We start from the raw sequence: 15361 nt of genomic DNA, 5'->3' as shown, positions 1-15361 counted from the left end.
GGATTTCATATATCATGTTAAAGCATCTTCACACACTGGCAGTGGTGCTGCTGGTGGAGAGAGACACATGTTTTCAAGGCATTTGTTTAAAAACCTGCACTCATCACATGGCCCTGTCTTAATGATGGTAATTGAGGAAATACCGTGGCTATTTTTTGATACCCCGGTATATGGTATTACCATATTACCGCCCATTCCTAAACCAGCCAAAACATACGTCACTCCTTGTGGAGAATTACCTTCACAAGTCCAAAGTGAGCGTTATTGACTGGCCTGCTGTAAGCCCTGACTTGAATCCCACTGAAAGTCTGTGGGTGAACTGAAAACCAAAGTCCATGCCAGGAGACCTTGAGGGGATTAGCCAATGAAGAGCTGGCTGGGATTCCTCAGAAGACGCAACTGAGACTTACTAAACTCTACATCAAAGGACTGCAGGTCGATATCCAGCAAAAATGAGACACAACTGACTATAACTGATATTATAGACTTTCTGCCACCAGTTTATCTGCAGGTGCAACCCTCTGGAAATGGCTTCATGACCCACTTTTGGTCCCACCAGTTAAGAACCAAATATCTAACCTATTGAAAATGAGAGATGATTTATTTCATATCTTGAGTCATACTTTAAGCGTAAGCACTCGGATTGAAAAAGGAGTTATGCATTATCTGTACCAATGAATATGCAGGACTTTTCATGTGATATTGTTCATAAAAACAAAAAAACTTTGATTTTGTATACATGGTATTGAAAAAGGCGTTATTATCATTGGATTTTACTGATATCATTTTGTTTGTAAGTTTGAAATCCTAGAAATTCAACAACCCTGCTTCTGATTATATATAAAGGCAGACCTAGAAGTCTACACTTGTTATTTACTTTTAACTTTTTGTCTCGCTAGAATATACAGTAAATTAGACACTATGGGACTATTTTAAGCATGAAGAATCCATGACAAGCAGCACTTCAATATTCTGCAGAAACTCATAAAAACACCACAGGCTGTGGGTCCCAAGGGGCAGAAAAAGGGATCTCCATGTCCTCTGCTCCCATAGTTCTCTTATTTGATTATTACATTGTCAAGATGAGTTATGGATTAAAATACTCCTCATCATGAAATTAAATCTGCTTCTTTAAACAACAAATAATGATGGAGTAAAGGAATGTGAATAAATATTAATTGGAGGACAGAGCCCTGCAGCTTGTTTTTTTTTTGTGACTGCAGCTTTAAGATGATCTGAAGACTGTTGTTTTTGTTGCTGCTCTTCTTATCCACTAATGGGTTTTGGCTCCGTCTGCACAAAAAATAGGCCAAATACAAGTATGAGCTGATTGCTTATTTGATTCTTTTTTCTGCTCGACAGTTGGACTGCAAAGATTTTTTTTTTGTTCTGTAGTATAAAAGTATTCTTCCATCTGTGATTTATGGCAATGGCAAGTCCTCACTTTAATTAGAATTTGACTAAAAGAAGAAAATGTACCCATTACTGCTGTTCATGAGTAAATGAAGGGTCTTTTTTCTCTTTGTTTCATCAGAGCTGCTCTCGCTGCAACCTCCAAGCTGTATGACAGCGTGGATGACGCCCTCCATCGACTGGTCCGAGTGTCCAATCAGAGAGGGCGTGACCTGGAGGCTCTGGGACGGCTGGCAGGGCTGGTGGACAAACTGGAAAAGGTATTTCAGGACTATCCTTTCTAAGGCCTTGCCTCACTTTCCTCTTGTCTTGCTAGATAACACAGCTGGACATGTCTCCACTGCAATACTTGATAAAACTAATATCCAAATAAAGATGACTCCTCACCCTGTTTTCCTCTTGTCTTGTTTAAATTTCTCCATCCCCCTGCAAGCTTTCAATTTCCTCATGATTTCTTGCCCAACATGTACTGTAAGTGTTTTGTGTCCTCTTCTCACCCATCCATCCTCTCCTTCTCTTACCCCAGTGTGATAAGGAGATTGAGCAAGTCCAGTCCCAGCTTGAAGATTACAAGGACCCTCCTCTGTCCCTCAGCAGACTCTCACTAAAGCAGCAGAAATTCAAGACTTTCAAAGAAACAGCAAATGTGAGTGTTTGATAATGGTGGTTTGAAGTATTATTTTGTTATAGTATTTGCTAAAAATTACCCAACACCGAGCCTCATTCACTAACCGTTCTTTGGAGGAAATTTGGTCCTAAAACCCACTTATGTAGGTTTTAAGGAGATTCTGACATTGATCAAAATTCTCCTATCTATGCTTCCTTCTCAGCTAAATACAAATTTAGTGCACTTTATACTTTAATAAGATCCATAGAAGCATACATAAACAGATAAATAAATAAATTGTGGTACAAAACAAGAATGTAAAGATAAAATCACAGTTCATAATTTTCAGTAATTAAAAAACAAAGAGACATTTGTACCAATGTCCCCAATAATAAGATGATAATCTGAGTAAGTGATATTATTATTTCTTTTTCTGAATCAATTTATAGACTTATAAATTTGTTCATCAAATTTCTCAGTATAGCTTGAAATATGGAGACATTATTGGTAACAAGCATGTGGCTATTCTAACACTTCTATGGCATCATTATGTGCCATGCCACCTGTAGCCTTTTCAGTGTAGCTGTGCTGTAGTTGGACTACATGTGAGAAGTATAAAGAAGAGTGTATTAAGCTCTTAAAAGCTGTTTCAACATTGTCTGTTCACATTTGAAATCAGCATGCCAGCATATCATTAGCTTATGCATACAGTTTGCAGCACTGAGGCTGAACATCGTCATCATCACTCAAACCATGCATGATAATTTGGGGACAGGTCTTAACTTTTTGGTCAAATTTTGAGTCGTCTTTGCCAAGGTTGTTTTTTGGCTTAAATTTGGCAACAGCACTGTGGTTGTGACTTTTTGGACATATTTTGAGTTGTTTCCAGGGGAGGGGTGCCGTTTTTTCCTCAAATCTGGTTACAGGTCAAGGTTTTTGTTAAATTTGGAGTTGATTCCAATATGGTTATATTTTTCATTCAAATTTGGCAACAAGTCCACAGTCATGATTTTTTGGTCAAATTAAAGTGGTCTCTGATGAGCTTGATATTTGGCTCAAATTTGACAAAGGCTTGTGTAAATGACTTTATGGTCATGTGTTGAGTAATTTCTGCAGGGGTGGAATTTTTGCTTAAATTTGGCGACAAGTCTCAGCCATGACTTTTTCATTAAATTTTGAGTTGTTTTCACTGGGGGTCAGTTGTTTTGTTGAAGTCTGGTTACAGGTCATGGTCATGACTTTTTGGTCAAATTTGAGTTGTCTCTACTTCTTGGTTGTCTTTGCCAAGGTTTTTTTTTGGGGGGGGGGGGTTTGCTTATATTTGGTGACAGGTCTGTGGTCATGGCTTTTTGGTCAAATTTTGTTGTGCAAGACATCTGTGTTTTTAATCCTGTGTGAAATAAACATACCTAATTAGCACAGTAAAAATTCCAGGGCAAATTACTGACCATATTTCAGCTCACACATAGGTCCACAGGTTAAACCAATCCTGTGCGAACCAGCATCTCTTTCATTTAGGGCGGTAATTACAGTATGTGTTTTTCTTGTCCATGTGACTTTTTCTGATTGAAAAAAAAATAGAGAGGCTGCGTAAGAGATGGTTCAAGTTTTGACGTGGGCTATTACTCTGCTCTTTGTTCAGTTAATTTCCTCTTATGTTGTCAATTTTTTTTTTTTTTTTACTAAAATATTCATGTTAACTGTAGTATTATTAACAGTATTATTTAGCCGTATATTTCATACATACATTTAGGCTCTAACAGCTGCACAAGCAGGGATGTTGTTGGTGCATAATGATTAGAAATAAATAATGTCCAGAGTGACATCAACAGCATCAACTGCAGACAACTTTTAACAGATGAAAGGAGCAGTTCATATTTAACATGAGGCATCTCACTTCTCTCAAACATGGGAGGGGGCGTTACAGTGCTCAGCTTTTTTCTTCCTCTTCTTTTCCGTCTGATCATCTGCAGATGCACACAGACCAACCTCGAAGTGTAATAAGGAGGGCGAGGGGAGATTGTTCACTTGTTTATTGACAACTTGCCACAATTTATAAAAAAGTAAAAAATAAACCCTTTGGTTTGTGTATTCGACTGTAAACTCTGGGTAACAGTATTTGTTGGAAACATGAAGGAAACATCCCCTGCAAAATGCATGCACGGAGTTGCATTTTTGTGCAAATAGTGCATTAGTAAAACAGGGCTGACAACGGTAATACACAGTGAAAAGGCAGCGTGTGGTTCCCTGATGACACATGCAGGAGCAGCCTGTGTCAACATCATACATCATGAGTGCGTGCATGAGACATCCTGCAGCCAGCACACTGCCAGCCTAAATCAACCTCCCAACAGCCCAATAAGACAAATTATAGCACTGGTACTGATGTAAAAACAAAGTGTCTGCTAAATGGCATTGTAACATTGTAAAAACAAACTCCCTGTCAAAATTATGTTATTTTGTTTTTTAATAATTGATTTTTTTTCTCCAGGACTGGCAACCCTCAGAGTTTCTCATATATATTGTACGAGAAAAGCATAGCAAAGTCCTGTTATGCTTTTGCATTTTTGTCAGCACATTTCAGAGTTTTACTTCAAAATTACTTGTGTTTATCCAGCAAAAAAAAAGGATTTTCCCAGTTAAAGACTTGAAAGTTAATCTCTGACTCTTTTAGGATCTGCACAGTGAGACTCTGTCAGTGCTCAGTGATTTGGAGGGCTGGTGTGAGCTGGACTGGGCAGGCCTGAGCGATGTACAGATCCGTCTTCCTCCGGTCAGAGAGAAGCTCAGAGACATGTCTCACTGTCTGTCTGACTGCTGGACCACCCTGGATAACACACAGAGGCTGCTGTCCACGCTGACTGAGGTGATTCAGTGCAGACAGACATCTTTTTAAACAAACAGGAAATAATGAACACATATGAGTGGTTTTTAATCTTCCCAAGGCAAAAAAGAGTCATCTTCTCTTTCCTGTCTCCTGCTCAGGCCACCCAGTGGTGCGATGCCGTCTCCACCTCTCCCTCCTCCTCTTCGACTTGCCCTCTCGCCTCTCTTCCTCCAATTCCTCCATCCCGTTTCCAGGATGCTCGATCTTTAGCCATAGAGCTCGGTGGCGGGCAGCTCTTAGATCTCTGGACCCAAACTGTAGAGCGCTATCAGCGCACTGTAGCCCAGGTTAAACCCCGCTTCCTTCAATCTGACAGGAATCAGAATCAGGGCCAGGGGAAGCAAAAGACGCCATCTGCCAGTTCCTTGTGGGACCTGATGGGTCCCGAGGGAGAGGGCGACTGGGGACTGGGAGCAGGAGGAGGAGAAGGAGGCCTTCAGTCTTGGGGATCCTTGGCATCACTGTTCAGACCACAGACCTGCTCCACTCTGAAGATAGGGGAGGAGAAAGGGAACAAGAAGGAGGGAGCAGGAGGAGGAAGCGGAGGAGCAGGCGGAGCAGGAGGAGGGAAGTTTCTGCAGAATCTTCTGAACCCTGCAAAGAAGAGTGTGAGTGCTTCATTTCTATTGAAGACATAAGTTATTTTTATGTCATTGAGCCCATAAGCAGAACAACATAAAAATACATGAACACAACTCAAGTTTGTTGTTCATTTGACATGAATCTGTTTATTTCTCACCTTTAAATCCATTTCAATTCTTCTTCAGCCAACAGAAACCCCACTTCCCCCCAAGCCTCCTAGGAAACGTCATCCGAGCTTTGATCTCCAGGCCCTCCTGGCTCCTCGCAGAGGTGCAGCCACCCCCAAACCCGAGTCTCCAGTTGGCGGGGCCAGCCGTAACTCCCCCATGTCCTGGCTGGGGAGACGAGCATTAGCCGACCCTGTCATCACCACTAGCATGGCTGCAGCTATACCTGGATGGGGAGGAGGTGGAGGTGGAGGTGGTGGGGTGTTAATCCGAGGGGTGGAGGTCAGCAGCAAGGAGGTGGTGGACCATACGGGGTCACCACGGCAACACGTGCTACTTGGAAGGACGGAGAGGGAGACGGGGACAGATAGAGGAGGTTCTACTGCACAGAGGTGAGTTTTTGACTTCTTTTTTCATTTTTATTAAAGTTTTTTATTCTGTTTGGGGAAACAGCATTAAAAGTTGGACGAGATCTCCAAACAAGACCAACATTTTAAATGACATTAAGAGGAAGCAAGGCTGAGATAAAAGGGAGAGGTCAATCATCCATTTTGAGATAATTGATGTACAACAGAAGTCTCTTTCAGAATAATTTTATCAGTCTCAGATAATTGTATCATTACAAACAGTTTGATCTCTGCTTTCTTTCTCTCCCTCTATATCTCCTATATTCATCTCATCTTTTGGCTAATTCGCCCGTTTTCTCCCTCACCCATCCTGCAGTAAGCTCTACCTGCTCTGGTGCCGCATGTTGAGCTCAGAGAGGCAGTATGTGACCGTCCTGAAGGGAGTAGAGGAGACGTACCTCCCTCTCCTTGAGCTCTCAGACACCCCAACCTCCATCAGAGGAAAGGGAGACGCACTTTTCCCCAACTGGGCCAGCCTGAGCTCCTTCCACTCACAGAACCTGCTCCCTGCCATGGAGGGCGCTCTGGTTCAGAGCTTGTTGCAACAGGACTGCTTCAGCAAATATGTAAGTTTAGGAGCGACGTTTGGCCCCATGTGTTGAAGATTTGAGTATCATCAGTGCTCTGTTGGAGGAAACTGAATGCTGTTTTTTGCATTAGATGATTTTGTACAGTAGTTTTGTTTAAATTTGTGATAGGTAGTATTAAGCTTTGTTGTTAGAATGTCAAAGATTTAGACTCTACATTGGAGCCCTGTGCGGGACTGTTTTCTTCATCCCGCTTCTGCCCGCTCCCGCTGAATTTCTGACCATTACTGCCCCCGTACCCACAATGTGTATGTCCACTCCCGCCCGCACCCGCAAAACCCTGACAATTCATGCCCGCACAATAATAGAGATGCATTGATTTTGTGTCCTCTCCCGTCCCACAGGAGAAAACACGTCATTTTTTTGGCTTTTAATAGAGAGTCATGGGCAGTGCTTAATTTGTGCTTAAACTTCAGGACCGGAATGCAGAACGGGGGGTGTTCTGGCGGTAAAGGGGAAACAAAAGTGTCACGGAATACATCAAAATTGAAAAACAGTGCCTTGTGCAAAAATGGGCCAAGAAGATCATGTGAGTGCAAACAACATATTAATCTAAATGACTAAAAAAAGAATCAGCTGTAGAAAAGCATGTACAATCGCCACTTGACGGAGATCATCTCTCTCCCTCACTCTCTCCCTGAGCGGACAGTGTCAGTCAAATCTGCCATGTTTCAGCACCAAGGCCAGCTCATTTAGCCATTCTCAGCATAAACAGACTAAACGTTTACAACACAAAAACCTGCTTTTTCAGTTGAAATAATTATTTATGAAACTGTAGCCTACTTGTCTCACCACTTAGTATTCAGTAGTAGATATTAATCTGTTATTCCATCAGAGCTTGTCTGCAGAAATAAAACTTGTCAGACTTGCCTTGTTTTCTTTTTTTGTTGTAAAGACCTTCTTTTCTGCATCATTTGTTGACTCCATCACCCTGTCGCGAGGCTACATCCTGATCCTGCAGTGTTTCTTTCTTTTTTTTTTTTTTTTTTTTTTTAGCTGCCCGTTCCCGCCCGCAGCAAAGTTCAAACCGCCCGCTCCCGTGAGATCTGCGTTGGGTACCAGCGGGACCCAACGCAGCCCTCTACTCTACATCTAGCACAACTTTCAGCTCCGAAGTAAGGAGCCAAATGTGGAAGTGTAAAATTTGCAGTTCCTCATGTGTCCACTTTAGGGACAAGAAGTCCCATTAACAACCATATTAAAATAGCATTTATGAAAGCTGATATATATACAGCTTGGTTTAAATAACAAATTTGATATTAATAGCTAGTGTCTCTATTTGTTAATACTCGAAGTGAGAATCTCTCAGTATTTTGTGTTTCAGTTTGATTGGGGAGGGGGCAAAGTTCAATCCAGATTGATTTTCAATTCAAAACGCTTTATAATTCACTTCTTTTTTTTTTTTGTTACAAAAAGGAGCCTGTTTCAATATCTGCTCCAGTCTGCTGGGTAGTCTTCTTTTTTGTAGCTGATTACAACAGTAAAAATACACACAAGAAACCCTACAAAACATAACATATATTAACTGGCACTGCTAATGCTAACAGCTGTGCTAATGCTAACAGGCTCATTAATGCTAATGAGCCTGGTCAACAAACCTCCTGTAGCATCTGTGAGTACTAGAGAAGTTAGAGATGGGAAAGAGGCCAGAGGAAAAAAAATCATCAGGGGAGTCTGCTGAGCTAAAACATGCTTCTGATGAAAATGCATTTAAGATAGAATAAAGTAGGTTTGGAAATATCAGTTCTGGGGTATTTTAAATGGCTTAGATCAGGGGTTCTCAAACCTTTTGGGGCTAGGGACCCCTAACAGGGCAGAAAATTTTCCAAGGACCCCCACATAACCCTCACGCTGATTAAACATGTTAACTGCCATTTGTACTCCTAGATGCTCTATTTTAAACTTTTAAACCTAAAACCTACAAGCTCTTGTCCTGTTGAGTGTGGCTTCTTACTTTTTGCGTTCTTTGAGCAGCCTAATAAGAAACACTCTGTGCTTTTTTTAATGTATGACCAGTGACAGATGTAAGTTATATCTCACCATCATATGTGAATTTTTATTGGCCCAAAGCTGAATTATGTGGGAGAGATTTGTGTAGTATGGTTGTTTCATGGCGCTGTGGTCCCTATGTATTTATTTCATTTTTAGTTACATGGCATTACTTCAATAATTTATTTTGAATTATTTTGCGGACCCCCAAACTGTGGCTCGCAGACCCCCAGGGGTCCCCAGACCCCAGTTTGGGAACCACTGGCTTAGATGATGAAATGATACTTATGATTCTGAGTTGAATGAGATTTGTCAAGCACCTCTACTAAACTTTGTACTTTTAGTTTTGTTAAGCGTATAATGCATAATGAATAAATTTAGGGTCATTGATGATGTAGCTTACTCTGCATTGCTGTTTGCTTGGAGGCTTATGATCATCTCCACCTCTTGCCTGTTTTAAGATTGACTGAAAGTTAGAGACAACATTTACAATATGATGACAAACATTGTTAGGCTTCAAAACTCCCATTTAGAAACCAGTGGCTGATGTCACCGCTACGTAGCCACCTAGTCCAAACTGACTAAACTGACTAGAAATTCTCCCTATAAATTACTTCTAAACTTACATTTTGAAGTAAAAATATCCACTCTTTGTATGAGGAATGATTCAAACCGGTAATGTATTACCCACTTCTTCTCTAAATCACTCGCTGATCAAATTCAAGGCAATAAAAAGATCATTGCTCTGTTTTCCCCAAAACGTATCACTCCCTCAGATCCTCCCAGTTATATTTCATTTTGTACTAATCTTTTTCTCTCCCACAGCGAGAGCAGTTTCTGCAGTATTCCCACTACATCAGGACCAAACCAGACCTGGACTCTCCCCTTGTCACTCAGGCTGCAGACTTCTTCAAGGTAAGATTCAGTGTGTTTATACTATGGACTATATAAAAGATGGACAATATGACAGATGCCTAAAAGTGAAGCCAAATCAAGAGACTTAACTTTGTAATACTTCTTTTTCCTCAAACATAGTTTCTGCCTTCATAGTTCTTATCATGCTAATTTACACCTGAGAGTTGATTTTCCTAACAGGTTTAGTTTTAAGTAGCTATTTTATGCTACTGTCTGATTGACAGATCTGCTGAGGCCCCTGCACAGCTGTGTGCAATTAATTATCAGAGTAGAGGAGGGGGAATCATAAGAAAATAACATAAGTACTAATTCAAGAGTCATAGAACTTTCCATAACCAATTCAGAAATCAGTTTTGATGTTCAGTCTATAAATTGAACATGTTTTTAAGCTAGCTGAAGGGGTGAAATGTCAGTAGAAACCACAACCTGGCTTTTAATGCACAGACTCAAATGTGTAATATGTCTGCACTCTTCATGACTGGGTATTTTGGCTTCACTGCCGTACACCAGGGAAAGCTGGGGTATGTGCTGTCATCTTTATATACAGCCAGTAGTTCATACTCTGTAAATCTCTAAAACTTCAGCTTTTTGTTTTAACAGAGATGAAATAAAGAGGTTAAAAGTAGCTGTGTTACTTAATGCGCCACCCTACTTTGCCTCTCGTATTTTAATGTCAGCAAACACTCTCTCAGTTTAACTAAAGCTCCAGTTTTCTCAGTTATTAGGACATGGTCTTGTGTTCAAACACAAAATAAGGGTGTCAGGGTTGCAGAGTTTTTATGTCTCTTTAAAATTCTCTTAAATCACACTGTAAAAACATCATTATGAGTATTTCTGGAGCGCATCACAAGCACAAACCAATTAAAGTTGCTTTATTCAGCAGTGGCTGCAATTAAATAACGAGCTGTATACAGTAAAGCTAATTACATGTTTAATGTACACTAGAAAAGCCAATTAAAGGCGGATTATAGAGAAAGTAATTTGAGCTTGCAGGCTACAATTAACTCAAACTGATACATCGACAGCATCACTGAGAGGACTTTATGAGCAGAGATCACAGAGCTGAAGATCTCCGAGGCTGCGTTCAAGTAATTTATTAAGGAGTATTTCTAAAAAACAACCACCAGGGGGTGGTGTTTGATCATATGAAGTCCTGCAGCAGCTTTAAAGGAGATGAACACGGTGAGGATGATGGCTGCAGGAGGGTTTATGGTTATCGTGATGGTTATGGACGTGAAGCTGCTGTTCAGAACAATGATGAGGATCATTTAGGCGAGAGAGGTGGTGCTTGTTTTATGATAGAAATAAAGAGAGCAAATGGTTTCTTTAACAGATTCTGTTAGCTGTAGAACTAAAAAGGAAACTTCATCATCATAGCTGGTAATACATTTGTATTTTAGATTTATGGCATCCTTGTTAGTCATTGATAGTTGTAAAAAACATGCAGAAATATTAAAATTGTTTCGACAAAAATAATGCATTGGTTATAGAACTCAAAAACCTGCAGAAAGTGTCAGAAAACCTCCTGGACTCCAAAATAATTATGTTTGATGAGCTCTGGAATAATAAAACTACACAATATCTCTCTTCTTAAGCCAGTGGGTTGTAACTGATGGGTTTTGACTCAAAAGTGGGTCGCAGAGCTGCTTTTGGATTTAAATATATGCCTTGGAAGAAATGATACAAAATGCCTATAATGTAAGGAAGCTCTAAGCAACAACAAAAAATTGCAGGTTATAACAGAAATATTTTTGCATGCATGCCCTTTGGAGAATTTTTTTTTGCCTTCCGTCAGAGGTCTGACCAACATTGTTCATTTGATAAAATTTAAGTTATTGATATTTTTAGAAATGCGGATCACAATTTCTTATCAAGAAGGTGGTTGTAGATCCTGAGGCTAGACAAGTTCAGAACTACTGCTCAAAACAATTATTAGTAAAAACTTTCCTTTTAGATTTCCTGATGAATGTTTCATGCTTAAAAGTGTGACTTAAGATTTACACAACCATGCTGTTAAAGTAAAGGCAGTTACAGCAGGATGGGATAACCCTCTATGAAGTCTGGACACTGATGGTGGTGTCGGAAGGTTTAGATGGGGAATGGACTTCTGAGGAGCCTGACCCAAACTCTGATGAGATGGCTTGGAGGTGGCGATGAAGGGTTGGTGAATGGTAACATGGGATGCAACATGGACAAGTCATAATGGAGGTGGCTTTGGTGGAGGAGGGTTGCAGCGGTATTAAGGAGGTGGTTGTATGTCCCAAGGCTGGACAAGATGAGAACCAGTGCTCCAAAAAATTAATAACAAAAAACCTTCTGTTTTGATTTCCTGACCAAGGCTTGATGCTGAAACCATGCCAAGTAAAGGCATTTCAATTAGTAGAGACTTAATGATTTAATTTACGAGTTTGGAAATATTTGAAAATGTAAAATGACTGTGATGAATCGACTCCATCACAATGTTTTTATGAACCTGAAGGGTTAGTGAGGCGGACGCCAGGATGGGATACCCCCCTATGGAGTCTAGACACTGTGGTGGTGGAAAGAGTAGGATAAGATGAGGAATGGATTTCTTAGGAGCTTGACCCAGACTCTGACGAGATGACTTGAGATTAAAATTTGGTGATCAAAGCTCAACATCATCGGGCCTCATGTTTATCCCTTCCTTATGAGGGTAGTAACTCAAGAGTGAATCAAGGGAGGCGGAATGGTAGCATGGGATGCAACATGGACAAGACATAATGGAGGTGGCTGGGATGGAGGAGGGTTGTGGCGGTATCAAGGAGGTGGTTGTATGTCCCAGGCTAGACTAGATGAGAACCACTCTTAAAACTTCAAACCTCACACAAATTTCCACCCTGACTCAAGGATGAACTGGGTACATTTTGAGCTCAAAGGTCAAAAGTCAAAGTCATTGGGTTGTAAGGTTGTTACTTAAGAATTATCTGAGGGTTTTACGTCAAACCGCGCACAAATTTCCACCCTGACTCAAGGATGAACTGAGTACATTTTGGAGCTCTTGGTCAAAAGTCAAAGTCATTTGGCCTTATGTTTATCCCATCCTTCAGAACACAATATCTACAGAATGCTTTGAGGGACTCTTTTTAAACTTTGCACAAATATCCACCAAGGATGAACTGATTTAATTTTGGCAGTCAAAGGTCAACGTCTTGGGCCTTATGTTCATCCCTTTCTTTTCTGACTTCATGACTGCCACAGGAGATTTTTGACAAACTACATCTATTTTAGAAAACAAATGACCTGCGTAGGGGAGGGTTGAACCCTTCATATTGAAGGCAAATTCCTGCAACCTGTCTACACTGCACCAGAACATTGACAATTTGTTTTAGTACCGAAATGCTCCCAGTGTTTTGTGCTATTTAGACAGCATGCAGAATTTTGCCAGCAATTTTTATTGAGACAATATTTGGAGCCTTAGACTTGAACTTTTGTTGTTCTGATTCTGAAACAAGTTTAACTATCATTAGAATTTTACTGGGACCACGCCAAAGTTTTAAATGTTTGTATCATAATAATTGCAGTTGTTGCTAAAATTTAAAAAAAAAACAAAACAAAACAAAAAAACCCAAAAAGCTTTAACAGTTCCTGCCTCCTTAAAAAAAAAAAAAAAAAAGTGTACAAAAAAAAAAAAAAAAAAAAATTGAACTTGCAAAGAGGCTTTTTTTAAGGGATTTTTTTTTTTTTACTGAGCAGAGACTTTAATGTTGTTTTGGATGGAAACTATCTCTCATTATTCATCTTAATTGACAAACCTCTGTTTCTTTGTCTGTGCAATGCATTATGGGAAATAAATCTTGACAAAGTAAACCAGTGAAAGAGGCGACCAAGTCTTAATCCCCCCCCCCCGCTCTCCCCTCTCTCAGTCGAAACTCCCCCCAGCCTCCCCCCTCTCCCCGCTTTCCTTCCCTCACTGTCTGCAGGCTCCCACTCAGAGACTGGAGCAGTACTGCGAGGCCCTGGAGGAGCTGGGAGGGATAAACCCTGCCTCAGATTCCGCCCTCTCCGTCCTGAGACACGCCCAGCGGCACGGCGAGGACCTCCGGGCCAGTGACCTCATCGTGGGATGTCCGGTGAGAACGCCTGTCCCAGTTTATGACTCTGCAAGTGTGAATCAAGTCCCAGTTTCTTTTCTGAGCGCGAGAAAAGAAACAAAGTCATGTTGATGAGGTCAGACAGCAGGAAGTACTGAACTCTTTCATGACTATCCTACTTTTTTTATCCACTATTCATTATTTACTCTTGATTTTTTTTATAAAAGATAGAGATTGAATCCGATTTATTTTGAATTTTAAAAGCACCAGTACTGTTTTATCTCTGTTGAAACTGTACTTCAAAAGAATCCTTTGGAGTGCATAAACACAGGCTCATTTGAATTTTATTTGTTTTCTTGATCAACCACTGGAAAAAGTTACAAGTTTTGTTTTTCTGTTGTTTTTTTGCATGCAACAATAATCAACTCCTTTTTGCATAAAACATAACTTGTGATAACTTTTGTTAGAGAGCGTAGGAATGTTTCCACTATTCCAAATTTTTATATTTAGATACAGCAGCAGTAGAAATCAGATCATACTGATAAATGTTTCTATACTAGGCAACAGACATACAGTGCATTCAGAGAGTGTACAGACCTTCACTTTTTTCAGTGTTTTATGTTACAGCCTGATGCTACAGTCGGAAAAATATTTTTTATTCTTTTATTTTATGAAAAAATGTAATTTATGAAAAATAAAAATCTCTAATAAGTATTTCGACCCTTTGCAACAGCACTTACATTCAGCTCAAGTGCCACCCATTTTTCTTGATCATTGCTGAGATGTTTCTAAATCCTTAGTGGAGTCCACCTGTGATAAATTAAATTGATTGGACATGATTTGGCCACTATAATTTTCAAATGGAAGACATTTGGTACAACCAGGACTCTTCCAAGAGCTGGTCACTTAGCCAAATAGAGCAATCAGGGGAGAAGGGCCTTTGTAAGAGAGGTGACCAAGCACCCAATGGTCACTCTTACTGAGCTCCAGAGATCCTGTGTGGCGATGGGGCAAAGTTCCAGAAGGACAGCCATCACTGCAGCCCTGCACTGATCCAGGCTTTATGGCAGAGTGACTAGACAGAAGCCTCTACTCAATGTAAAGCACATGAAATACCACGTGGAGTTTTTTTTTTAAAAGTACTTGAAGGGCTCTCAGACTGTGAGAAACAAGATCCTCTGATCTGATGAAGGCAAGATTGAACTGTTTGGCCTCGATTCTAAACATCATGTCCGGAGGAAACCAGGTACTGCTCATTGCCTGTCCAATACCATCCCAACAATGAATCATGGTGATGGCAGCATCATGACTGGGCAGGATTTAGGAAAAGCTGAATGGAGCAAAGTACAGAGATAACCTCAGTGAAAACCTGTTCCAAAGAGCTCAGGACCTGAGACTGGGGTTCACCTTCCAACATGACAGTGACACTAAGCACACAGCCAAGGACTGGGATGTCCTAGAGAGGCCCAGCCAGAGCCCTGACTCGAGCCCTATTGAACATCTCTGGAGAGACCTGAAAATGGCTGTCCACTGACTGTCCCCATGCAAGTGAGAGAGGATTCAGGATCAGTTATATTAATGAAATGCAAAAATTTCTAAAATTCCGTTTTCTCTTTGTCATGATGGGGTGCTGACTGTAGAGTATAAAGAAAAAAATGAATTAAACGATTGTAGCATCAGGCTGCAATATAGCAAAATTGATTAAAGTTAAGGGGATCTTGATACTGATAGGAAATAAGTAATATAGGATCAGTT

At 40.5% G+C, this 15361-nt stretch overlaps 1 protein-coding gene across 1 annotated transcript in view; it reads left to right on the top strand.

Annotated features, from left to right (window-relative positions):
* Positions 1–15361, top strand: part of arhgef40 (Rho guanine nucleotide exchange factor (GEF) 40) — a 68476-nt gene that overhangs the window by 36501 nt on the left and 16614 nt on the right. The window contains exons 14-21 of the mRNA XM_041779144.1: positions 1535–1673; positions 1940–2059; positions 4695–4886; positions 5006–5515; positions 5675–6048; positions 6380–6629; positions 9465–9554; positions 13439–13645. Coding sequence (XP_041635078.1) covers positions 1535–1673; positions 1940–2059; positions 4695–4886; positions 5006–5515; positions 5675–6048; positions 6380–6629; positions 9465–9554; positions 13439–13645 — 1882 coding nt within the window. The remainder of the gene's footprint in view (positions 1–1534; positions 1674–1939; positions 2060–4694; positions 4887–5005; positions 5516–5674; positions 6049–6379; positions 6630–9464; positions 9555–13438; positions 13646–15361) is intronic.

This window comes from Cheilinus undulatus, linkage group 22, assembly GCF_018320785.1.
Source record: "Cheilinus undulatus linkage group 22, ASM1832078v1, whole genome shotgun sequence".
In the NCBI taxonomy this organism is placed as follows: domain Eukaryota; kingdom Metazoa; phylum Chordata; class Actinopteri; order Labriformes; family Labridae; genus Cheilinus; species Cheilinus undulatus.
Note: the sequence above shows the minus strand (reverse complement) of the source record. Positions and strands in the feature narration are given on the sequence as shown.